Source organism: Falco naumanni, chromosome 13 (assembly GCF_017639655.2).
Source record: "Falco naumanni isolate bFalNau1 chromosome 13, bFalNau1.pat, whole genome shotgun sequence".
NCBI classification, from domain to species: Eukaryota; Metazoa; Chordata; class Aves; order Falconiformes; family Falconidae; genus Falco; species Falco naumanni.
The window spans coordinates 21,566,157-21,592,004 of record NC_054066.1 but is presented as its reverse complement, the minus strand read 5'-3'; the positions used below and the strand labels follow the sequence as shown (position 1 = coordinate 21,592,004).

Sequence of the window (25,848 nt, the reverse complement as noted above, 5' to 3'; positions counted from 1 at the left end):
CCCCCCCGCCTCTCCCCGCTCCTCCTCTGCCCTCGCTGAAGATGGCGGCCGCCCCGCCCCCCTGGGCCCTCACTAAAAATGGCGGCCGCTTCCCGCCCGCCGCGGGCGGATCCGGGGTAAGGAGGGGCGGAAGCGGAAGTGGCGTCCGCCCCCGTCCCGGCGGCGGCGGGCCAGGAGGAGGCGGCGGTGGGGAGGGCCCCGGCGGCGGCGCGCCGGTTGCCGAGTAACAGCGGAGCGAGACGGGGCTCCGTAAGTGACCGGTGGCGGGCAGGGCCGCGGGGGGGGCCCCGGGCCTTACCCAGCGGGGCCTCGGGCCCTCGCCGTCCCCTCAGCGGCGGCGGGGGCAGGGCCTGCGGGGCGGCCGAGGGGAGCCGCGGGGCGTCTCTCCAGGCGCCGGGGGGGTGTGAGGGGAAAGTCTCGTGCTCCCGGGACAGGCCGCACGAAACCGCTTTAAACTTGTCCCCGGGCTTCGCGAGTTGCTGTCGGAGCGTGTGGTGAGGGGAGGAGGTGAGTCTGCCGGGGTGGTAAAACCCGCGTGAGCTAGGCCTGCTGCCATTCACGGTGGTTTAGGGGTTGGGGTTGGTTTGCTTGGTTTGGGGTTGTGGTTTTTTTTCAAGACAGGGTGAGAAGCGTATGACTTCTCACGTAGATGGGGGTACCGAATGTTTTGCTTACTTTTATGTTACTTTCTTCACAGTTGCATAATGGCAGAAGCTACTGTCTCTCCGCTGAAGCACTTTGTGCTGGCTAAAAAGACAATCACTGCCATCTTCGACCAGCTGCTAGACTATGTCACGGAGGGAGCAACTTTTGTGGAAGGTTGGCATTCGTTGTAAATGCAAGGGTCTTGTCTGTTGCTTTGAGTATGTTTTACAGCAGCACGGTGTACGTTATATATCAATGTGCTGTTTGTGTAAATATAACACCTTCAGAAACAGTCACGTTTTTCATTTGACATTGATTTTTTTCAACTTAGGCTAGGAGGAATGCCTAGGGTGGTTTGTATATGAAAGCTGATTGCGTTGCTTGGGCTAGTAGCCTCGTCTGCTGTCGGTGAGGGTGAAAGCTGAACCACTCCATCATTTATAGCCCTGTTGCGGTTTCTTTTGTATAGAAGAAAGGACAAACAGGTTCTCCCATTATTCAGCAGGAAAGTAGATCAACATGATGTAATGCGAAAAACCACCGGTTACGCTTCCAGAAGTGTTAGCAACGTGGAGGCACCTGTGTCGCCACACGGAGTTGGTTGCTTATCACCCCAGTGAACTCTGCAGGGAGAAGACAGCCCAGCCTAGCTGGTGTATCCATGAGAGGGTCCTGATTTTCCTTTCTGAAGGAAGCAGGTGTTGCAGAGGGCAGGACAAATCAGTGCAGTGGGCTGTGTTCACAGGGTTATTGAATCCAGCGGTTAGATTTTTTATTAATCTGAAATACTCTATGTCAGGATGTCACAAGTGCTGTCAAATGACAAGGGCTGATATCAGTGTCTGTAGTGAGGTCTTGTTTGTTTTCTTTTCTTACCGCTGTATAATTAAAGTTTACACAGGTCTTTGTTGGCATGTGAGGTACTGATAATCTGTATCTTTTATCCTGGAGCACCTACTCTGTACACAATTGCTTTTATGTTATTCTTTTTCTATGTGTAGCAACATACAGGAACCCAGAGCTTGAACATGTAGCGACAGAAGATGAACTAGCAGAAATACAGGCATATAAAAATAAGTTAGCAGTCATTGGTGAGGTGCTTTCACGGAGACACATGAAAGTGGCGTTTTTTGGCAGGTAATGAACATAATTACCAGACCTTAATTTGATATCTTTTTTTTTTTTCCCCCCTCTTGCAGCTTTTTGTTTGTATTTCTCATTTAAATGCACTGGAATTAGTGCTTCATCATAGAATTATTGTTTGAAATAGAATACATAAAACCATGTTCACTCTTACCTAATTGATGCTGAATATTTCTTTGATGCCATCTTGCTTTGTGACTGTGGATTAAATATGTATATTTTGTTATATGTGTTTCATTGGCAAACTGTAAAGTAATTATCCTGTATAGATCCGTTATTTGACTTAGGAAGTTCTGAGTTTTTCATCATCTTCTGTAGAATGGCTTTTCTTTTTTTAACGTAGTGGTTTTGTTTGTTTACTATTTGTGTTTTACTGGACTATTACTGTTGAGAGTGTTTGTATTTGATCACAGGTATGGAAAACCTAAACTTTGAGCTGTTTATATTTCCATATATAAGCAGCTGAAGAAAAATAGAGAGGGTTGCCCTGTTGGTTGCATAATTAGTCTGATAGATCTGTGTGATGACTGTAAGGGATAAGATTAACAGTGTAGGGTAGGTCTAACAGATCAATCTCAATGAAGCTATGAATTTCTGCTTTCCTGAATCACTACTTGGAAGCAGTTCTACTTCACTGTCCTTGGTGGTATTATTACAGACCAAGTGTCAAACATTTTGCATATATAAAATCTGGAGGTTGTAGAAAGACGATGAAAATCCACCTTACCAAATATGATTTCAGATATAAAATAGTGAAGTCCTTCTAAAAGGGTACGGTTGCAGTGCTTTTGCATGTTTTTATGTGCCTGGTTAGTCGGGGGTCTGTTTGTCCACTTTGTTTCAGGAAGGTTGATTTTCTGTGCTTAAATCGAAGCATGTGGTTACATCATTTTTTTGGAGTATGAGTCTTCATGGTTTAGTTCTAAAAATTCTGTAGTAGTATTGAAAAAAATATGTACAACGGTGAACTTACCTTCATTTTGCTAAAAATAGTTCAGCTATTTAGAGAAAAACAATAAAAGGATCTGGGATAAAGAGATTAGTTATGTCTCAGCCTTGATGTTTCACAGAGTTAAAAGTCGAATACATTTACAAGTTGCGATGTGTGATAAATGTTGCTTTTGCAAAGGGTAGAAATTCAGAGCAGGAAAAAGAATTTAACTCTGACATTTTGAATAAATTTGTAAATTGTTGTACAGTGAGTGCTGAACAACTTATAGAAGTGGCAGAAAAATGAGTTCTAGTCTATGCAACTGCATACTGTTGTGTAATAGTTAAACGCCAAATATCTATGGGTGAGAGGTAGAGGGTTAGTGTGAAGTAGGACATTACTGAGAACTTCAAGTCCTTGCAGAGCCTTGAACTGGTGACTGGTTCTTTATAATCAACAGGGTTTTGGTTAATTTAGCTACCTCTTCCTTCTGAAATAAGGACAAGGCTAAGTTCTTTTATGAAAGACAGCATTTGCATTATAAGAATTACACACAAAAATAAATCTGAGGGGGTTTTGCATGTTGTTTTGTGTCTTACTTTGGGAATATTCATTCAGTGAGATCATCATCCTTTGAATTTTTTATTTTTTCTGAGTTGTCATTGCTGGCTGTGGGGAGAATTCCCAGACAGCTGTGTTGTGAAATGTACCTGAAGGCAGTAGTACAACGATGCCCCTTTTGTACCTCACCTCATGCCTGGAAAATTGAATCAGAAGCAGCAGTTCCTTTCTGACTGGTAAAGATGAGATGTTACTCTAAAGACAGGTTAAGTTGCTGAGGTGGTAATTTTGTGAACCTTCTGAGGAGTCACCATTGATTGCCACCATAGAGGGTAGTTCTTCCCTGCCCCTGTCATGCAGGGTTCTCCTCGTGTCCTCCTCAAGCATCGCTGGAATTCTTCTAGCTTTGCTGTGAGTAGGAATGTGGAGTTGTCTGATCAGAGCATGATACTGCCCAAAGTGCTACATGTATTTTCAATCTGTTCTGTTCTTCAGGAATGCTAGGGCTGGCACAAAGAAGGGAGCAGGCTGCCCCCTGATGTGGAACAGCATGCTGTGATTTAGCAATAGTTTTAAGTTGGTCTAAGGCATCTTTTTATGCTAGATGCTCTTGCTGGTGTAACAAAGTTGAGCCGGTGTCTTTTACAAATTCCTTGCACGGATTCAGATATACCAGGTAAGGCATACTTACCAGTACCGGTTGGGCCTGTTAAGCCAGTATGCGTTACGCAAATGAAAATGGTTTTATCTTGATTGGGTAAGCAATGTTGATACCAAGAAAGATTTTTGGAATTGCTGTTCAGATGAACTCTTCCTGTATACCCCTCTTCTTTTCTGGCAAGCTGTGCTGTACTGGCTTGAAGCTCTTATCACACAAAACAGCTTGCAGCGTGTGGGTCTGACGCAGTTAAATGGGGGTGCATTCAGTTCAAGACAAAGGTGTGTTTAATGCTGCTGTACTGTCCTCACCATGCTTTTATTTTCTATCCCTCTAGAACGAGCAGTGGGAAAAGTTCAGTCATTAACGCAATGCTGTGGGATAAGGTACTTCCTAGTGGGATTGGCCATACAACTAACTGCTTTCTCAGTGTGGAAGGGACAGATGGAGATAAGGCTTATCTTATGACAGAAGGATCAGATGAAAAGAAGAGTGTCAAGGTACGTTTTTTGAATGATTAACTGTACTTTTCACAGTAACTTTCTCAAAAGACAATGATTTCCAGTCTAACTAAACTGTAAGACTACCTGATTCTGCATTTTTAAGTTCTTATTTAGGAAGGGGGTAACTAACAAACTAACATGGTCTACTTCACAATTGTTCTTGGCTGTTTCAGAGAAACAGCTAACATGTGTCTTGTAGCATAGTGTAAGTTGAGTGATTTTTTTTTTATTATTATTTTTTATAGGACTAAGAGTAAGTTCTGTTATTTGTTAAGGATTTGGAATGTGACTCTCATTTGGCCTTATGGTGCTTGGCTTATTTAACTGCTGATATTGATACGTTAATCAATTTATTGTTTAATAATTTAATAAACTGAGGTAAATTCATTAAAATGCTATCGCGCACTCTGGCCCTGTAGTGAATACCACTTTGTGGCTCCAGAGAAACTCCTGTCTGAGTTTTGAGGCACAGCTTGTTCATTAGATGCTGGTGAGTCTTAAGAGCTTAAAAAAAATCCAATAAAACCAAACCCACAGATATTCACCATGAGGCAGTATGAACTCTCTTGTCCTGTTCAAGATAGATTCTGGCCAGGTTCGCTTGAGAACCGAATTAGACTGATTTACAGACTTGCTTGTGGTGCATATTCATGTTGGTTTTCTGTTTATGCTCTTTATAGACAGTCAATCAGCTTGCTCATGCACTTCACATGGATAAAGATCTGAAAGCTGGCTGTCTTGTCCATGTCTTTTGGCCCAAGTCAAAGTGTGCCCTGCTGAGAGACGATTTGGTTTTAGTGGACAGGTATGTTTTCTGTTTTAGTAAATGTTTTCTTAAATAAATTAGCCATTATAATGTTTAGAAAAGAGGCTGGTTTACTGATTAATTGTGTTTTGGTTGTTAGGTTGCCAAATTATTGAAAGGCTCTTTTTTTTTTTCTTGAGAGTACGGAGTTTTTTCCTTTGTGTGTACTGCTGCCTGTCATCACCTTACTGATTTTGGCCTTGTAACAGTTGGAACAGACAAGTGTCCTGTGACTGAGCTTAATAAGGGACTAGCTTTGGCTGAGGATACTTTTACCTTTAAAACAAACAGTATGGAAGTGTGAATAGCTTTGTTGCAGCAGCAACCTGTTGCCCATCTCCTGTCTTTAAACTGATCATGTGAAATGTAAGCAATCTCGACTTCATTTTGAAAAGCTTCTGGTAAGAGTTGCAGCGCCTGCATATCAAAGTAATGAGTGACCTCAAAACGTAACTGTGACTAAAAATGTAATTGTGATTATGTTGGCTGTGTGCACATATGTGTTGGGCTAGCATTTCCTACAGTTTGTGGGTTTAAAGAATTCTGAAAGCTATTGCTTTGTCTATGTCAAATGCCTGTATTTCTGGCCACTGAGGTATGACCTGGTAATACTTCTTTCAAACTATTAGGTGATCTATACCTATTATGTGAATCAGTATAAATTGAATTTGAGAGTAATTCCCTTAAGTATGCGTGAATTTGTAAGTATGATTTCTTCATATCCAGAAAAATAACACCCAGAGTGTATTCTGATAAATTGTAGTGCTTGTTGTTGCATCTCTGATCTTGCACTTTTGAAATCATTGGAAGTTTGTCATTATTTTCTTGGGTGCAGACTCGGGTCCTGTGTTAGCCACAGAGAAAGCCAGCTGGGCTGGCTGGAGAGGTGGTTGGTGTCATACACTGCTGGACTTGTAAGCTTACAGTTACCCTGTCTCCTTGGGGTTGCGTGCATAGTCCAAGAATGATGGGAGCCCAGGGCTTGCATAGCTGTGATACAGGCTTGATTTGATCTGCACAGTCTTGGTTGCTAAAGGTGAAATGTAAAGGGAAAACAGCCTGGATTCTGAGAGAACAGGTACCTGGAAGGAGAAAATAATCTTTTTCTTTTTTTTTTTTTTTTTTTAATGTTAGAGAAAATTTGAACTAGCAATAATTGAGCAGCAAACATGACCTTGTGCTCATATTCCACTTGTTTTTTGAAAACTGACAGCACTTTAGTTTTAACTTCATTTTAGTTTCTTATGAAGTCCATGTGCAGGTTGCATAGCGTATCACTTTAAAGTAGGCTTTTATTAATGGAGAAATATTTTATGAACAGCTGACCTTGATTAAAATCTAAAACTTGGGATACAGGGAGGGGGGGGACCATTCTGTGAGACCGCCTGGATTTCTGACGGACTGCCTGCCGCTTTTCTTGGCAATTATGATTTGCATAGTTATTCATTTGAAATTGCATTTTGGAATATGTAGATGGTCCAATGAGCAGATGACTGACAAATGCTAAGTGGTAATTGGCTTTTGCTAGTTTTGCCTTAAGCTTGAGGCTGGGATCAGCCTAAAGATATAAAGCTTTGTATCTTCTTACAAGGCCCTTAGGGAATCCCATTCTATTTTTATCACTTTATAAAAATTGAATACTACTTCGCTGTGTATATATGGGGTTGTGTTTTTTATTCTCAACAGCCCTGGCACTGATGTCACTACAGAACTGGACAGCTGGATTGATAAATTCTGCCTAGATGCTGACGTGTTTGTCTTGGTTGCCAATTCTGAATCGACTCTCATGAACACGGTATGATGTGCAATGATTCTATGTCACTCTTTCATTTAAATATTCAGCAGTTCTGTAGCTGAAATGGCTTCTCTTAGACCTTTACTGAAGCTCCCATGAATCACTGCATTTAGATCTTGCGGATAGGATTTGGGGGTGGGAGGTGAGAAACAATGTATATTCCTCACTAGGGAAGGGAGAACCAAGTTTCTTACCAGCTTTGCTTATTCTGATTTGAGCATCATGTTTGTCCTTTCTGTCTCGGTTTCTTTTTTGATAAATGGATGATGTAGTACTTTGTTGATATTTGTCAGCTGAAGACCCTTGTATTATCGAAGAAATAAATTATGGATTATTTCATACTCAGAAGTTCCGTAAAATACACAAAGCAGGTGAAGGAAGTTAATTTCTGTCTTGTTCCTCCTGTGTTCATGTCTCAGAAGAGGGTGAACTCCCTTCGTGCACCTTGTGTTGAGGACAAGTGCTACAGGTTCCCCTCATTGGGCTGTTTCTTCTGAAGAAGGCTAGCAATAAGCATTCACACTGCATGGTTTTGTGCAACACGGAGAGCAAAAGAAGTTTTAACATCTTTATTCTATAAGGCCTTGTTTCAAGAGAGAAAAGACTTCTATATACCTTGCAGCCTAAATATTGCATGGCTTGTAGAAGAAGAGCATGCAGGGTGGACAAAGGAGCTGTTATGGTACTCAAAATACAAGACCAGAGATTTGGTTTAATTTTGTAGTAATCTCCAGTTTTGGCTACACCAAGTATTGTGAATGCAGACAGTATCGGTATAAGTTATTGGAAGTGTGACTGCCAGAATGTGGTATAATGCTACTGAGAAATCTCTTGAAGACTCCTATTAAGCCTGCTGTAGACAAATGAAATGTTCTGATTGTTCTGAGCATAGTTCTGACATGCAGTGTCTGACCTTTCTAATTATTGAGGCAATTTTTAATGTGACAAGAACTGAATGTACAAAGACAGTATTTCCTTGAATTCTAGCAAAGCAGAATAGTTTGGTAGAAATCTGAGAACATAAAATGAGTTTGAAAACGTTACATTCCATCTTCTGAGCCAAATCCACAAAGACTCAAATACAAAAGAGATTTGATTTAAAAGGGAAAAAAAGAAAACTGACAACATTCAAGGGAAAGAGAGGATTTGGCACAGCTATGGCTTTATCTTCACCATTATCTCATGAGGGACAGTTCTTGGCTTTTAGAATGCAGGGAGCCTGGAAGTCGTTGCGATTATGTGCATACCATAGTAGGTTTAGGTGGTTTGTTGTTTTTTTTTTCAATTAAAAAAAAAAGGAAGAAGAAAAAAAGATAAGATTTCAGTGAACATCTCATTACTATATAGGAACATGGAAGCAATAGGGACCTGTATGCCAGATTTCGGTTTGGTGTAATGAAGTAGCAGAGAAAAGGCCAGGTTTGCTCAGGAAAATGAACCGTTAAAACCAATCTGACTGACATAATAAATCTGCAGGAAAGACTAATAGGCTGTATGTCTGCTAGAAGGTTCTGTTAATTTTGTATTTGTCTGATCCTAAACACCCAGTCACAGAAGTGCTACTCTGCTTTTGAATGTGATTTTTGGCCAAACTTTCTTCTTGTCAGGCATGGCTAAAACCTGCTAAATGGGATTCGGTTAGTCTTGCAATTTGTTTCAAGCGTTAAAGTCTTGCTGAGGTGTTTTGGTTGCCAAGCCTATAAATCCTCACTTAATACTGAGCACCCTGTAATTATTAGAATCTGGAAATTGCCAGTGTCCAGGGTGTGTATTGGAGGGAAAGGAAACAGATCGTAGTTGTGATTTAGGCTTTGGCTCAGTAAACAGCTCTCTTGCTCCTTCTCTTTAATTTTTTCAGCCTGGTAGACAGAAATGAAGTTGCTATTAACAGTTATGTAACTGCTGTAAAGCATTTGCTTACTCTGAAGCATTTGTATTTTGCTTTGCATTGTGGAAAATGGTAGTTTCTTTCTCCATCTACACAAGTTTATCCTTCAGATAAAGTGTATAACAATATTCTCATCCTCCTTGGGCATTATTTTTACCTCTTACCTTAACAGATTTGAGAATACTTGGCAGCTGCTACACAGCCACAGATTTTTTGCATAAATGTGTTTTTCTGCAGCAGTAATCTTGTTTATAATGCTTACACCCTGGCTGATGGAGACTAATGTATCTCCAGTGTTGTGTCCAGAACACGTGGTGGTGTCCTGCTGCAGATTCAAAAAGCTTATGGCAGCACAGGGGTCTCTTCTGTTTCAGCTGTGCTGAGTGTAGATTCACTCCACAACTTACCTGTGGTGACTATGAAAACAGCAATGATGGGTGGTAGGTACAGGCAAGGGACCTAAATGCATTTTCAGGTGCATGCATGTATTTTATTTTTAAGATTAAAACATTCAGCAGTGACTTTCCTGTGGCTCAAGCCATACATCCTCATATAGAAAATGTAGCTTGTCTGTAGTTCAAGCTGATATTGCCTGGTTGAAGAATGTAGTTAGAGGCTGGTCTTTTGGGTATGGCAGGTGAACAGGAGCATCTTGGTAGTTCACGTAAGGAAGACTTCAAAGTTTTAGCCCAGTTGTCTTTATTTAAAAAACGAAATGAGCAGATACAGTGTATTTTGTGTGCTCTTTTTCCCTCCTTCTCTTCCCCAACAATATTTTGAGCCTTGCACAACTGCGAACAAATGTAATAGAGGGCCAGAACAATCAAAGGACATGAAGCTTTGTGGTAGGTAGAGTGAAAGGAGGAGGGAAAAAAACCAAGACAGTGAATTACATGATAGATTTATAGAAAAATAGACTTTATTTTCCAGTGTTTTCTAAACCATTTGTTTTGGAAGTTTTCTTAATTTGTATTTGCACCTAATTTTAGAGAAGCTTGCAGTATCTTCTAGCATTGGCATTAGTTTTTTAGACATTTGATGACTTTTGGACTATCATAAGTCCTCTTTTGTGTGGGTTATCTGTGGTTTTTAATGATAATGAATTCTTTTCAGTAAATTAACTTCAAAATATGTTACAGAAGAATGTGTGATTCTGGATGTCTGGGGAGTTTTCTGTTTGTGCTTTAATTCTTAGGAAAAACATTTTTTCCATAAAGTGAATGAACGACTTTCCAAGCCAAACATTTTCATCTTGAATAACAGATGGGATGCCTCTGCATCAGAACCAGAATATATGGAAGATGTGAGTGATTTGATGGCTCTTTTTGGGGTTGATTTTTTTAAACATGCAAATAAATAAATAAAAGGCCTCCACACACATACAAGCATACTAAATTGCCTAGTTGATACAGTTATGAATATGAAAACACCAGCTTTGCCTTTATTAATAAAAGGATAAGTTATCTGGTCAGAAAATGGAAGTAATATATTCCTTGCTCACAGCACAAAGCAACCTGCAATATATGCAGGCAGGTAGTGCAATGGGAAGCTTGTTTAGAACTTTTTCCCTCCGCGGTTAAGCTTGTTTTACCTTTAGTTTAGTCTTTGTATTACCTTTAGTTTCTGTGATGGTAATGCAGCCTGAGGGTACAGGTTATACATGTATACATGCGTAGATTAGCTGGCAGAGTACAGTGTTAGTAACAGTTCAGTGTGCCCTTCAGGTACTTCCAGCGGCACCTAGCTTGCAGTAATACTTATTCCTCTGTACACGGGGAATGAAGCGGTTACCCCAGTAACTGAATGAGATCTCTCACTTACATAAATACAGATAGTTGTAGAAGAAAGTATTGTTGCTTCCAGGGCTGTTTAAGTGGTTAAAAGCAGCTGCTGCATCAATAGGATTAGAAGGCATCTGCTACCTAAGGGGTTGTTCAGCATCTGTTTCTGACTCTTGACATTCAGATTTGATGATGGCTCAATTTTTGCCTTTTTCTCATGAGCTTTTTGCCTTTTCCTTAGGTGCGTAGGCAGCACATGGAGCGTTGCTTGACTTTTCTAGTTGATGAACTCAAAGTTATTGATCCTGTAGAAGCACGGAATCGCATCTTTTTTGTTTCAGCAAAAGAAGTTCTGAGTGCCAGGAGGCAGAAGGCCCAAGGAATGCCAGAGGGTGGTGTGTAGGAACTCTTGCTTTTCCTCAAATACAGAAATGTGTCATAAAACCTGATAAACAAAAATATTTAAGATAGAGTCACTGCTGTGACGTATTCCTCTCACCCTTACAGTCTGTTATGTTTCACAGGTGGAGCACTTGCTGAAGGATTTCAAACAAGATTCCAGGAATTTCAACATTTTGAGCAGATATTTGAGGTATTTATGATGGGCTTTTTAGGCTGCCTGGTTTTTAATGCTAAGGTAGCTTTTGTTTACGCTTAGCTTAGTTTTTCTGAACATTACCCATGTTAGCAAGTGGAGGAGTGTAAAGTATTAAACTGTCTGACAGCTTTGCCTTATCTGTGGATTCCGTTTATCTCTTCTCACCTTGAGTAAGATGTAGTTGTTGGAAAGAATTGAGGGAAGGGACCAAAACTCCTTGCTCGTGTTTGGAGATCTCAGTAGCAATATAGTCTACATAAAAAGAGATGATGCCCTTAGAGACGTGTGTATGTCTTACAGCCGTGGGCCGGTGAAATGCTTGCCATATAGTAAGCCTTATTTTGTTCTAGTTACAGCTTTGTAATTAATGTTGTAATTCAGGACACAAATAGTAATAAATCATGTTCCACTGATGTAAACCTAAGTATTTAATTGCATTGTTAAAGCCAGGTTTTTGGAACTATGACCTTTGTTTACTTCTTACCTCTGACACTCTAAGTATTAACCCTGGTTTTGCATCCTTGTTGCTGTACAGAATCCGTGCTTCAACTGCAGTTTAGCTATGTTCATAGCTGGAGTTTAAAGTTTCTTGAGAAGTAGGACTAGCTAGATAGTCAGGTGGTTTCTTTGTGATAGGATCCATTTGTCTTGCTGAATTTGATAACTAATTAAAGCCATTCTTGGGTATCTTAAAGAGGCATCTTGGGTATGCCTCTGTGGGTTTGTGTGGTATGTATCAGCATATCTCATGCAATGTGAGCCTGAACAGTATGACTGTAGTTTGTATACAGCAAATAAATGCTCAGGACTGCTCTTGCATTCCTGAACCATTAATTCCTTGTTTGGTATATTTTAAAAAATTAACTGCATCTGTAAAGTGTTTCTTCTGGCATTAACAACAAACTCATTTGACCTTAGCAAAGCAGAGTTGTGTAGTGGTGTGCGTATATCAAAAAGGTGTTAAAATAATAGCTTGATTCGGTCCTGCATAAGCAAGAAAATGTCAGACTAAAGTTTAAATTTAATCATTATCGACACTCTTACGATAGATGACTGAGTTGTTGAAATGAATGGTTTAGAATACCAGCAGGGCCTGAGTCCATGAGGCATGAAATTTCTTGCTTGTGTCACTAGTTGGTAGCCAAATGTGTTTTTGTTTGTGATTTTTGTCCTTAAAATTATAGTAGGAAACTCAACCAGTAGGGAAAAAGTGGTTCAGAAGCTTTGTTTCCAGTTACTGTTCTTTAACGTATTTTGCCATCTGCTGTACACAGAGCTTTTTTGACAAAATCTCTTACAACTACAGTTAAGCACTCAACACTTAGGATATTTCAAGATTAAGATGAATGTATGGCTTACTAAATTATGTGATGCTATGAGTGCTCAGCACATCTGTAAATTACACGTTACAGTCTCAAGTTGGCCACTAAAATGAGAAGCATCCATTACAAGGTCACAACTGTGACAAATTTCTTTGGGAGACTGGGATAAAAACCAATTCTGTGTATGGCCTTAAAACTTTTTCCTCTTTCACATTATGTTTTGTTTGCTGCACACCTTCCGACTCCCAACAGTGAGAGTGGATTATATAATGTTTTTCCCTGCACAGCCATGTTTCATCCTGAAATCATAATGAATGGCTTTGAATAGGAGTGTGATCACATCACCTTAAGAGCATGCCAACATGTGCTAAATTAAGATTGCCAAAGTGATTTAAATTTTGAGTGTCTGATGTTGCAGCCTCTTTCACATTCAGGTTTTGCGGGCAATTTTCTAATGATACAGCATTTTATATGCTTTTAAATCAAGGCTGATAAGTTCACCAGGTCTGAAATCTTCAGACCATTATAATACTCAGATTACTGTCTCTTGAGCTGATAAAGTAGCTGACATCAGCATATTATTGTCATCAGTTATGTTTGCCAGCGCTAGGCTATACCAGCTCATACATTAATGAAGAATATCATACATCAGGTAGAATTCTTCTGTATTCAGTCTGGGAATGAAATCCTACTTGATACATCATGCTTTATGCGCTGCTAGACCGAATTCAGATGCTGTGCAGCTGTGAGTACAGCCTAAGCACTGCTGGCTAAAGTGCTTTGCATTGACTCCAGTTCCTGACAGAGGAGCTGCAAGTCCCCAGACTCTTGGGTTACGCTCCAGCCTGTGAAAAGGAAGGGCCAAGAGCACAGATGCTTCTGTCTGTCCTCGTCAGACACTGACCCCTTCCGTGCTTCAGTCTGTCTTGCCTTTAGCTCCTTGTCCCTGTTCAGGTGCCCTGCTCAAACTTTCCAAACACCTCTCACACTCTTTCATCCAGTTCCCATCTCTAAGCTACCTCGTCACCTCATTTATAAACCTGTCTGCATGTTCCATGTTCCCACTGGCTGTATGTGCTGGTTTTGTTCCTCCTGGATTCTCTCACCCTGCTTGTCTCTTCACTAAAATTGGACAGCTGCTTCCTCTTTTCCATGTGGGCTGAAAAGAGGAACTGTTAACTTCACCAGTACTTCCACATTCCCGATCTTAGTATCAGTTCCCTGAGGGGGAAGCCTTTCATCCAAGGACTGATATGAACTCAGTATGGCTAGAATCTCAAAAAACCAAAATCTAGAAACAACCCATTGGTGCTAGTCTGTTGTGATACAGGAAAAATCTGGACCATTTTGGAAAGGTTTGTAAACTTCTGTGTGAGGGCAAAAGGCATTACAAAAATAGATATAACACGTTTTTATGCAAAGCACAGGGTGGTTCAAGTTGCTAAAAGAAAAACTGGTCCAGGCATTACTAGAAACACTTGTAAGCAGTGGTGAAATTCAGATTTTAGAGATTCACGTAATAGCTTTAAAAAGTGAATTTACTATGTATGTCAACTGTATTACAACAAGGGAAAAAAGATAGCAGTCTTGAAGGGTTGAATTAGTGGATCAGTTCTGAATTTTTATATTGTGGAATAACAGAGGGTAGTCCGTGTATCTTTCTTCTGAAATTTTACAGTGAGATACATGGAAACGCTTTATCGAAACAGCAAAGAAGTGCATGCACGATGCTCGGTGTGCAGCAGTCCTTAGTGGATATTCTACACAAAACCAAAGTTTCTCCCAAAAACTGGGAACAGAAGTGGTGTGGTGAGAAGTGGAGAAGGGAGGCAGGGCAGGATAGTAGTTCTGGCTGTAGCTTGGAGCGAGTAAGGGAGCCTGGATTAGCACGCTACTGCACAGTCCTTCCCCGACACTGCTCGGGAATGTAATAAGCTGTGCTCTTTAAGTCTGTCTTGCTGTACTGAAAGTGGGCTGGAAGGTAATGGTTTTAGTTACGCTGTTGAAACGTACTATTTCTCTTTGTTTTGATAAATACTTATTTACAGACCTAACAGCAAAACTGCTGCTGTCCCCCTCTTACCTCTCCCAGTTGTTTTAACTAACCTTTGTGTTTTTCCTAGTGCTCTAACTTGGATTTTCTGATTGTGTTGTGAGTGACTGTCATCCTTTCTCCTACCGCATACTAATGTTGGGAAGACTCTTTCCTCTGTGTCTAGTCTAGCTCTTACAATGTGCTGATACTTATGGAACTCTGGCCTTTCATTGCTGATTTCTAGATCTGCTTCGTCGAGGAACAGGGAATATATTTTACCCATTCTGTTTATTTTGTTTTGATCTATTATTTTTAGATAGCTGAAGTTTGTTATTACAGCGTATGCTGAGGTCATAGGCAAGTCTTTTAGAAGCAGCCTAAACCTGTTTGTGCTACGAAAGGTGCATCCATAGATTGAGAACAATTTTAAAACCCCATAGTTCTGATATAAGGAAAACAGCTGCTTGTTTTCTTCCCCTCAAACATGAAGATACTGCTACTTTGTGGTGACTTAGTGCAGGCTGAATTCTAGCAGCGTTTAATTGGCTACGTAACTCGGGATGCGCAGTTGCTTGGAAAAAGTCACAGTCTTAATTTATGGTTTATCACAGCTGATTTGCTTGTGCCCAAATTGAACATTTGTATATCTCTTCAGTCAGCATCCTGTAATTTCTGAATCGCTGTACAATATTGGAAATCGATTAGAAATCCTATCTTTAGAGCATTCTCTACTTATTCATCTACACTTAATAATCTGCAAATAAGCTAATATTTTAAGGACTGCTTAACAACTTTTTTTAATCCTATAAGATAATCCTTTTTTCTTATTCCTAATTGTGTATTTTGTTCCTGGATGGTCAGAATTGACATGAGCATGCCAATTGTATTGACCGAACTGCCTCTTGAAACTAAGAAAATCTGTTGCAACAAGGAAAACTCAAGTCAGGCAATATTGCCAGCATTCATGTTGGAGATACATATAATTCCAAATAGATAGTTTGGAAAATTTTTTTGCGGAGCTAGATTTATCTTATGTTTCATCCAAGTTTTCTTTTTTTATTTACACTGTTGATTTATCTTAAAAGAGTAAAGACCTATGCACATTACTGTGAATGAACACGAAGTACAGATTGCTGCTGTAGACTCATTTAAGATTTCAGTTCTGTTGTCGTTTAATTTCTGCATACTTTATCCCTTTTTATTTCCCATTGGTTTAAGTTCATGGTAAAATTAGCAGCATGTGCTTTCTGACAGTGAAATTCCTGAATGTGTTGGCATGGAATTGCAGTAATGTGTTGTGGCTTGGGCCCCTCGCAGGAGTGTATCTCGCAGTCAGCCGTGAAAACCAAGTTTGAACAGCACACTATCAGAGCTAAACAGATAATAGATACTGTGAAAAACATTATGGACGCCATAAACGTAGCGGCAGCAGAGAAAAGGTAGGTTGGTTGGAGGGCTGGTTGGCTTTGGTTTATCCACATCCTCTGAGGAGCCATTTCTATGCTGGTGATTTTCTTGGGCCATTACGGACTTTACAATTCACTTTTCTCGCTTGGTAAGAAAGAAATTCTCTGGCGTGTCAGTCTTACTACTTACTGTTCACTTGCACTGCTCAGTCTTGTCCTTGGTTTGTGACTTCTGTGTAGGGATCTTGGTTTACTTTGTTATTCTTTGTTATTGACTTACAAAGGCAGTCTGGGTTTTCAAAGATATCTGAAATTTTTTCTAGCTGTATCCAGCATTTCAGAGATGATGTCTGGGCCTGCTTTACCTGAGTTTTTTGTTAACAGTAACACTGAGAAAATAAATGGGAGGATGTAGACACTTTAATTTGCAAGCAGTTAGAATACTGTAACAGCCGAGAGGAGCCCAGGCTGACAGAGGCTTGGCCTCTGACCCTTTCCAGATCGTATCCTTAAATATCTTTGTTCTGTCTTTGCTCATGTAATCCTTTTAGTGCTAATGTTAACAGCTCATACACTCTGGTAGTTTCATATATTTTTTGAGGTCTGCATATGGTATTTTTCCTCACTTTTGTTGCTAGCTCTTGTTGCTCTCTTACACAGTGAACTTGCTGTCATGTTTAATCTTTTCTGTGTCTGTTAATAGTGTGTCTTTATGTTTCAGCAGACTCCACTGTGCCTGTCAAACACAATCTTCTGAGTATATCAGCTTTTGCAAACTGCCTGTTTATGTACTAACTTGTCTCATGTTGTCAGATCCTATGAAAACATGCTGTCAAATGTTTGAAAATATTCTGATATTCTACTTCTGTCAATTCACCTGCCAAAACCTGTGTAGTGACCCCTCTTTAATCTGAATTGCAGTTTGATGTTTCTGCTGGCCCTTCGAGATAAAACTGCTTTAGATTTTAGAGCAATTTTTACTTAAATGATAGGTCGAGGACTTCTGAAAAGAGTTGTTTGTAACAAGGTTGGTTTCTGTTTTGCTTTGCACGGTCATCAGACCCGTGTCACTGTTAAGGAATAATTGAGTGGTGCTGGTGAGCAGCAGTAGGACAGTTTGATCAGACTTACCCTTTTTCTCTTTTTTTTTAAACTTTTTTTTTATTTTATTTTTAAATCGGGATAGACTAGGTATTAAAGAAACCCTGATTCCCTGCACCTTTTTCAGTTGTAATTATGTACAGTGGTAACAATTCCAGATTCAAATACTGTTTTTGTAAATATATCAAAACCCAGTAATCTGAGTAATGTTCGATGAGCGCAGCCTTTAAATGCGCCTGTACATTTGATACCTGTATTGCAGTCACTCTGAAGCAGTGCCTCAGCTTTGTTCAGCCAGGGTCTGTTGGAATTCTTTTTGGCAGCTCAGTAAACCATAAGCTAGGTTGTCCGTGGCTGACTGTGGGGCTTGTTTCGTTACTGGGAGAATACCTGCTGGTGATGGTCATTTCCTTTTCTGCCGGGTTAGAGTCCATTCAATGGAAGAGCGAGAAGATCAGAAGGATAGATTGGACTTTGTTCGAAATCAGATGAACATTTTGACTGAAGATACTAAGGAAAAAATCAAACGTGTTACTGAGGAAGTAGAAAATAAAGTAAGTAATGGCAGTGTGAAAAATCTTCTGGATTCAAGTGTTGTCTCTTCTCTAAGGCAGTTCTTTTAGGTGCCCACCCATCTCATGAAATGTCTAGTATGTTCCTTTCCTAATAAAAAAAGGGGGGGAAAAGACCTCGAAGTGGCAATCATTCCTGACTATCAGGTAATTGAATCATTAATTGTAACAGTTAATGCAGTAGTCGGTTTTACTCTGGCTGGAAAAGGTAGGAGAAACATTTTATGTATTTACTGCATTCTTCCAGGTTTCCTCTGCAATGACTGATGAGATTTGCCGACTTTCAGTTCTAGTTGATGAATTTTATTCAGATTTTCACCCTTCTCCTCAAGTATTGAAGCTCTATAAGACTGTAAGTTTTCTTGCGTGGTTTGAAGCCAGGCTCTTTGTCTTTCCTTTAATTTCTACTTCTGTATTTTTACAACTTGCATAGCGTTTTATGTGACGCCTTGTTTAAGCGTTGCAGGATTTTTACTTTCTGACATGCACATATCTGTCTACCTAAAACTGGAAAAGGTTGCAAGTATTTTCAGCTTTGTTTTTGGAAAGAAATTAATTTTTGGTTTAATCATCTTTTTACTAGAGTGGTTACTGAAACTGACATCCTGATTTGTAGTCTTCTAGTAAATAAAGACCTTACGTAAACAATTTTCACTACTCCTAAAATGAAAGAGATACAAAAATAAAATGAGCTTGCAAACACTCAATGCTTTATGGGTTTTTTAAATTATTTTTTCTTAAGAAAAAGGCAGTTTTTATTAAGCTTCTGTAAATTCCTGCTCAAACTTAGTATTTGAAAGGAGTATATGCCTGTAAGCATTTGCCTCTTACGCTCAGACTTTGCTGCTCCTGAATGGCTGCCGAAACTCCCGCCTGTTTCAGCCTTATTGATCAGCCAGCAGTGCTGCATTTTCAGGACGGTCTGTGCTGTCCTAGCTCTGCAAAATTTCCAGAGCAGACCGCCGTGGCTGTTGGTGGGGTCAGTTTATCTTTGTGCAGAGCAGTGAAATTGGCTGCCATCAGATGCCAGCAGTAACGGCTTTGCAGGGCAGTATGGCAGTGGTATGCTTCTCAGTGTCACCGTTTATTGAAAATCAGACTTTTCCGTATGCCATTTCACGATGACTTTTTCCTAAACAAATCTTCCCTGTGTCACTTCAGGTTTTCAGTCACAGCGTGCAATTTAAAAGCATGGTATTTCCATGGTAACATGCTTTTCTTGCTACTGTACATAATGATGCTTAGCATTTAACATATCTCTGCTCTGTATAATGTGATTGATTAGCTAAATATAAATTGATGAGTGTATATTCTTTATAAAACTTCAGGAACTGAACAAACATATAGAAGATGGTTTGGGAAAGAACCTGGCTGACCGTTGCTCCAGTGAAGTCAATCAGTCAATGCATCAGTCGCAGCAGGAGATGATTGGTAAGAGGAGGGAGGAGGAATGTTAAGACTTCTTGTTTAGAGGAAGACAATTTAAGAAAACCTGCTTTTAAAAGAATTTTCTTTCTGATCTTGATTGAACATTAACACTATAAAATGATAAAGGAAAAGCCATCCTAGATCAAGACTTGAGTGTTCAACTCGGTAGCCTGTCTCTGATGTTAACCAGTAACAGATGCTTGGGGAGAAGAATAATGAACCAGGGTAAATACAGCGATCCATCCCCAGTGCAGGGACAGTGAGCTGAGGTGCTGCACCCGGGTTAATGGCTTCAGCAGGCAGTAACGGACATGCCTTCTGGGAACTTGTCTGATCCTTTTATAAACCCGTTTAAACTTTTGGCTTCCACAAGAGATACATGAAATACACTAATTGTTAGATAATGTTTCTGCAGTGTAACCCTCTCCCTAGGTCCCTCCAGGTTCTAAGTGCAAAACAGGATAGTTTCTCAAAGGTATATTTGCGGTCTCTTTTTTTTTAAATAAGTAGTAACTTTACTGCTAATCCATCTTGCTCTTCCCATTTGTTTCTATAGAAGATAATAAATAAATAAATGAAAGAATCAGAGCAAGATCATGAAATAACGTGAAGCCTTCTGTCACCTTATGCAATAATGTTGCCTTTTCTGTATGGCACTACAGAACTACTGGATAAACCTACTTTTTCTTGGTCCATCCTTATCTTTTGACCATTGATAGAGGTCTTTCAGTTAGTTGGACCATTGTTCCCAGCAGTGCTTTCTCAATGAGTTGATTTTGCATGACTGTCTTCTTTTATTAGAGCACTAAATTGCCTGCTCTGTTAGAATCAGTACTGCTAAAATGCCCATCGATTTTACACATACATAAATAAATCAGTCAGTTTAGATTCTTGTCATTCACAAAGATGCTACTACTGAATATGTTGTAAAGCTTTTAAAGTTAACTCATCTTTACCATTCTGTTTTAATTCTAGAAAATCTGAAACCCTTGCTGCCTTCTGGTGCTCAGGATCAGCTCCACTTGCTAATTCCGTGTAGGAGGTTTGACCTTAGCTATGATCTAAACTGTCACAGTCTGTGTGCAGATTTCCAGGAGGATATCATGTTCCACTTTTCTTTGGGATGGACTTCGCTTGTAAACCGTTTCTTGGGTCCTAAACAAGCTCAGAGAGTGCTGTTGGGACTAGCAGATCCAAACGTACAAGTGAGTGCTTCATCGATTAGGCTGACATTAAGTGCCTTGTTTTACCTTGATAGAAATATATCGATTTTTATTCTGTTTGCCTCTACTGTTTACATGCTTGCTGCTACTTTACCCTAGTCCTTTTGTGTGAAACATTTTTGGTGCAGATTGTTTTTATTGGATTATATTCAGGGTTAGAATGGAACCAAAAATCTTTCCTAAACTTTCTGCAGCTGTTCCCCAAGTTCTGTTTTCCTTTGGATTGAACCCTTTGGGTAGCCTTTTCGTTTGTAACTTCTGGATCCTTACAGCAGAGCCAGTCTTACATAGAACCCTTATTCTCACCCAGTCCCTGTTGAGCAAGGAACTGTCAAAACCTCCACTGCTTATCAGGAGCACTGTTCAGATTGCTGTGCTGAAGAGTTTTAAGTAAAACAAACCCTGGATATATGAAAAACAGTCTGCTGTGTAGTTCCTTAATGCTCTTTACTCAGGCTGCCATATTCCACTCTTCTAGATCCCTCGTCCTTTAGCTTCCACCCCATCTGCTGCCAGCGTTCCTGCCGTAACTCCAGAGAACGTATCGAATGATGATTTTATGGTTCCTTTGGTAATGAGTTTAGCTTCACTGACATCACGGACCTCTATGAGCATCATCGTTGTTGGCGGAGTGGCAAGTAGTATTAGCAACGTTCACTGTACTAGAAGTGATGGCAAAGATTAAGCTGGTCTTTCCTGTTTGGGGTGCAACGTAGGAAGCGTGTAACAGACTTAACACTGGGCCGGATGAGCATATGTAGTGCACTGGACACCCACAATCAGTTTGTAGTGAGAAAATTAGTCTAATTACTCTGAGGATAGTAGGACGTATTCTCTGTGCCATATGTCTGTGTTCAGTTTCGGAATTATCACATGATTTGACGGTGCCTCATTCAGTTTGGATTTAGTGGGAGCTTTGCTTTTTCCTTCCTCCTTCCTGAAAAATCGGTGAGGCTTCTGTAACTTGTATGTTCTCCATGCCACCAGGGTGCCAGCTCATTTGAATATAGGTATATTGCCCTGCAATAATAATAATAATAATAATGAAATAATATAATTTCCTTAAACCAATCTGGTGAAAGGGCCATGGAGGTGATTTTTTTAAAAAGCGTGTGGAATTAGGTTTTATTTTGTAGGGCAGTTTACTGAAGCCAATGAAGAATTCTCTTTTTCAGATTTGGAGAACAGTAGGCTGGAAACTCATCTCTCTCTCCCTAAGTATGTATGGGTTGTTGTATCTTTATGAGAGACTGACTTGGACCACTAAAGCAAAAGAGCGAGCCTTTAAACAGCAGTTTGTGAACTATGCTACTGAAAAGCTGCAGATGATCGTCAGCCTTACCAGCGCTAACTGCAGCCATCAGGTGCAGCAGTAAGTGTCACACCGCACCGGTGTTTCCCCTCGCTGGGGCAGGAATCCGTGTCAGGGCGGCTCTGTGGTGTCCTGGGTGGGGGTCTGGCTGTGTGCGATGTGGGAAGGCAGCTTCTCTGTCCCTTAGCGTTTGGTACAAGGGAGTTGTAAGGGAGTTTGAAGTGACCACCCGAGAAGGTCAATGCACCCATCTCTGTGCACGTGTGAGAGTCTTCAGACGCGGACTGTCTTTGTCCAGCACTGCGCTACGAAGGTGCGGCAGCTGGTTCAGTTCTAGTGACGGCTGAACTGGTCTGGCTTTTAGACTGGCATGGAATCGGCCCCGCTTCGGGGGGTGTTGTGGGCAAGTTCTGAGCAGACAGTCCTGGCTCTTCTGCAGCACAGGAGGAGAACTTAACAGCTCAGAAAGGCTCTTCCATTTTTGTGCGTTTGTCTCTTTCCCAAACACTTTTCTTCCACCTGTCTCTGTCTCCCTCAACCTCTCCTGTTGAAACTTTTTTGGTTTTTTTTTTGATTTAAAATATTATTTCAAAAAATTAGGCCTACTAAATTGAGACCTCTAATCACCAGGGTGCAGAACACCTCTCCTGTGTAGCCCAGGGAATACTTTACTAACACAAAGTTCAGCTTCAGCAGAGGAAAGAGAATCATCCCCGTGTCCAGCAGCTGTGTGTCTCTGTGAGGACATGGAAGAGCTGGACTCAAACCAGTGCTGCAGTGAGGTGAAGTAGAGAGGAGATGTCTCCTCTCCTGCGGGAGAGCCCGCTTGCTGGCTCGGGGTGGTAAATGGGACTTTTTTTTTTCCCTCTGTGTAAAGAGGAGCCTTGGAACTCAGGTTGGGAGCGCGTGGCTGAGGCGGCAACTGGGATTGGATGCCCCAGCAAGCGGGGGGCACTCCTTGCCCTGCAGAGCCCCCACACGCTGCCCGTGAGCAGGGCGCTGCACGGGGGGGCACCTGGCTGCTCCAGCACGTGTCACTGCCCGAGTCCCCATCTCAGATTTGTACCCGTCGATGCTCAGTGACAAGCTGCCCGATGCTATGCTGGCATAGACTGAGGTGCATTTTTTCTGTTTAAGGTTTCTTTATTTTAATTTAAGAAATACATAATTCTCCTGCTTTCTGCTCTTCTGTAATCCCTTAACAGCTGGAGACTTTGATTGCTGTGTTCTACTGCACACTGCAATGCCATGTGATTTTATTTATTTATTTATTTATTTATTTGTAGCACAGCCTTCTGTAAATCATGATTACAATTACAAAATTGTTTTTGCTTTAGGGAAATGGCCACTACCTTTGCTCGGCTCTGTCAGCAGGTGGATATTACCCAGAAAAACCTGGAAAAGGAAATCGCTAGGCTTTCCAAAGAAATAGATCAGTTGGAGAACATACAGAGCAACTCCAAGCAGCTCAGGTAAGTCTGGGTGTGACGGGCCAGGAGCACATTCCGAGCCCGGCCGACTGGAGTGAGACTGGTGCTTGCTTTTACCTTCAAGTGGCGATGAGGCAGGCGCAGGCGCGGGGGTGTGTGGCCATAGCAATCTTCTGGACTTGTAACAGCAGCTCTGGTTAAGTTAAATGTGTGTGTCCATCTAGGTGAATGAGCGAAGTTCCAAAATATTTTTTCTTAAACTGTCTTCACCTTTGTCTCTATTGTACGGGAGAGATGGCTTTCTCGGGAATGTTGATCTTCTGTTGGTAAATTAGGGTGGCCCCTTCCCAAAGAGCCCTCCTGTAGGAGAACACCAGAGCAGCTGTACCCTGTGGAGTCGTTCAGTGCAACAGTTTGTGCTTTAGTACCAGCAGTAGGTGTTTACGGAAGAGAAACTTCCCGCTGTCGGTGGTTTGGGGAGTTAGAAGCAGCCTCAGCCTTGGCTTCGTGTTCTTTTCGCTCTGCTGTGAGGCTGCCCCGGCTGTGGGCGGCCTCGGGCGCAGGAGTGCCCGGTGCGGACCCTGCTGAGCGCCCCCCTCGCAGCTGCAGAGCCGGGGAACTCCTGGGTGGACCTGGCACAGCCTTTGGGGAAACAGACGTGGGGCAGGTGCCTGGCGGCCCTAGTCCCGTCCTGCACTTGCAGAGTCCCAGGCTCTGTCCGCAGCACCTGTGGGTTTCAGGAATAGGGGAACAGAAATCGAACGCTGCTGTTGATTCTGCGTTCTTTGTGACTTTGCTGCATGGAAGTAAATCCATTGCTTTTGTTTGTTTTGCAGAAATAAAGCCATTCACCTTGAGAATGAACTAGATCACTTTACAAAACATTTTCTTCAAAAGAGTAAATAAAACGTTGCTAACTTCCCCAGTGATCCTTTGTAGGACAAAGTAGAAAATTTACAGATGGCACTTCTCTGTGGAGTCACATGAAATGATTTATATTCTAACACTTGTTAATTGTTGTAAAACTTGGATTCTGATGGTGAACCAAACTGAAGAGCTGTGGTACTGGGTGTTATGTTTGTTCTGCAGATTTTGGGTTAAAAATTACCTTTAAACACTAAATTTCTTTGGGCACTTGACAATAAAATCCCAAATCCTTACTGGTTTTCTTTAGTATTTAGCAGTGGCAAGTCTCGCTTCCTGGCATCCAGGAGTTTATGCAGGGAGAGCGAGCTTATCACAGTGATCACGGGCTCGGTTTTGGTCGCTTAGGAAGTAGCCAGGGACAAGGATGCTCCTTTTTCTTACGTGTGTGGTTTTGTGTAATGAAGGGAAGTATGAACTCTAGCGTGGGGAAAGGACGCTGGAGTTGTTTGGAAAGCAAATGAAACTGTGCTGGGCAGCAGTTCCTCAAATGAAGGGTGACAGTGAACTGCAGAGCGTTCCCTGGTGAAAGGCAGTAGGCTGTAGTTTCCCTTCTGGCTACCACGTTTAACAAGATGGCATCGATTAAGTAACAATAAACCTCCTTCCCCAAGCTTGTCAGATTTCTTGCAGTTGGTGAAGTAGTGAAATGGGCGTCTGCCCACGAGAGCAGGGCTGGAAGCCAGGGTCAGGGGAGCTGCAGCGGCGTGTCACTGCCACCACGCTGGCCTCCGGGGACGGGGGTTGCTGAGCGGTGGTCTTGACTGAGTTTCTGCACGTTGTGGGGGGGAAACTCCGTGCCAGGCTTGGCCTCGAGCTCCTGCTGATGGACTCGGAGCAGGGAGAGGCTGTTTGGCAGCTTTCACGTGTGCGGTAGCCTGAGCGGTCCCTCGGTGCTGCAGACCAGCTCTCAAGGCAAGGCCTAAGGCAGGGGTGCGGGAGCGCTTCACCTTCGCTCGCTTCCAGCAACGCAAAGCCTCTTTTTGAGAAAAAAAAAAAAGTTTTTGCTGTTGCCACCTGCAATTATTTAACATCTACCTTTTTCTAACTAGACTTTTTAAATAACTTATTTTAAAAGAGAAAGCCTTTTCAGAATATTTATATATTTTTATGGAAAGTGTTAACATGACTAAATGAAATACTGAACTTTAGAAGAGGTAGGGATTTGTGATTTTCCAGTAAATAAGGGCTATCTTAAAAGGAAATAGATGTAAAATGTAACGCTAGAGGCAGTTAATTATTGGAAGACCAAGAACGCTGCCTCGCCACAGTGTTTTGGTGCTTGTTTGTGACTCTGAGCACAGGCGTGGCTCTGCGGGAACGTCCAGCAGCGCGTGTGGAGCCTTGTGGCTTTTGAGGGAAACTGAAATACAAAACTGAGTAACAGCCCAGCCTGCTCGTATATGAGGATATTGATATGTATTAATGCTCTTTCTGGAGCATTTTTTTGGACATTGTATCAAGCTAAAACTTTACATGCATGTCTGCTACAGTTATTTATTAAAAAAAAATACTACCCCTTTGCTCCAGTAAGTTATTTGGTAGCTGTATCAAAGGTGAACCTGCACCATCGCTCTTACATGTGATGTGTATCCAGTGTAGGACCGAACCACTGAGGCTGAAGTAAAAAAACTGGTTCCTGCAGCAAGCATGGACTAGTTCAATGTTAGGGGGTTGGGGAAAACAATTAATGCTACAGCTCTAAAAAAGGCAGGGTGGGACGGGGGCCGGTGGTACCCTGTAACAGGAATCCTGATACCAAGGATGGAGGAGTGTTCTAGAACCTG

The 25,848-nt window shown here is 41.4% G+C and overlaps 1 protein-coding gene across 2 annotated transcripts; it reads left to right on the top strand.

Annotated features, from left to right (window-relative positions):
* The first annotated feature begins 133 nt into the window (after window positions 1–133).
* MFN1 (mitofusin 1) lies at window positions 134–24,297 on the top strand. 2 transcript variants are annotated; one of them, XM_040613183.1, is made up of 18 exons: window positions 134–249; window positions 698–819; window positions 1,647–1,782; window positions 4,276–4,438; window positions 5,122–5,246; window positions 6,933–7,041; window positions 10,125–10,232; window positions 10,952–11,105; window positions 11,235–11,302; window positions 15,983–16,104; window positions 17,600–17,726; window positions 17,992–18,096; window positions 19,073–19,175; window positions 20,148–20,377; window positions 20,874–21,029; window positions 21,571–21,767; window positions 23,045–23,179; window positions 23,974–24,297. In XM_040613183.1, exons 2-18 carry the CDS (start codon window positions 705–707, stop codon window positions 24,041–24,043), a joined length of 2,223 nt encoding a protein of 740 aa, XP_040469117.1. In that variant the 5' UTR covers window positions 134–249; window positions 698–704; the 3' UTR covers window positions 24,044–24,297. The 2 variants fall into 2 exon arrangements, with proteins under 2 accessions (XP_040469117.1, XP_040469118.1); XM_040613184.1 differs by lacking the exon at window positions 20,874–21,029.
* The last annotated feature ends 1,551 nt before the right edge of the window (window positions 24,298–25,848 follow it).

Bases quoted from the DNA above. Each gene is read 5' to 3' on its own strand.
- MFN1 (XM_040613183.1), top strand. From the start codon at position 705: ATGGCAGAAGCTACTGTCTCTCCGCTGAAGCACTTTGTGCTGGCTAAA. The intron at 21,030-21,570 runs GCAAGTAGTATT...TCTCTTTTTCAG, and splicing joins TCATCGTTGTTGGCGGAGTG to ATTTGGAGAACAGTAGGCTG. The intron at 23,180-23,973 runs GTAAGTCTGGGT...TTTGTTTTGCAG, and splicing joins AGCAACTCCAAGCAGCTCAG to AAATAAAGCCATTCACCTTG.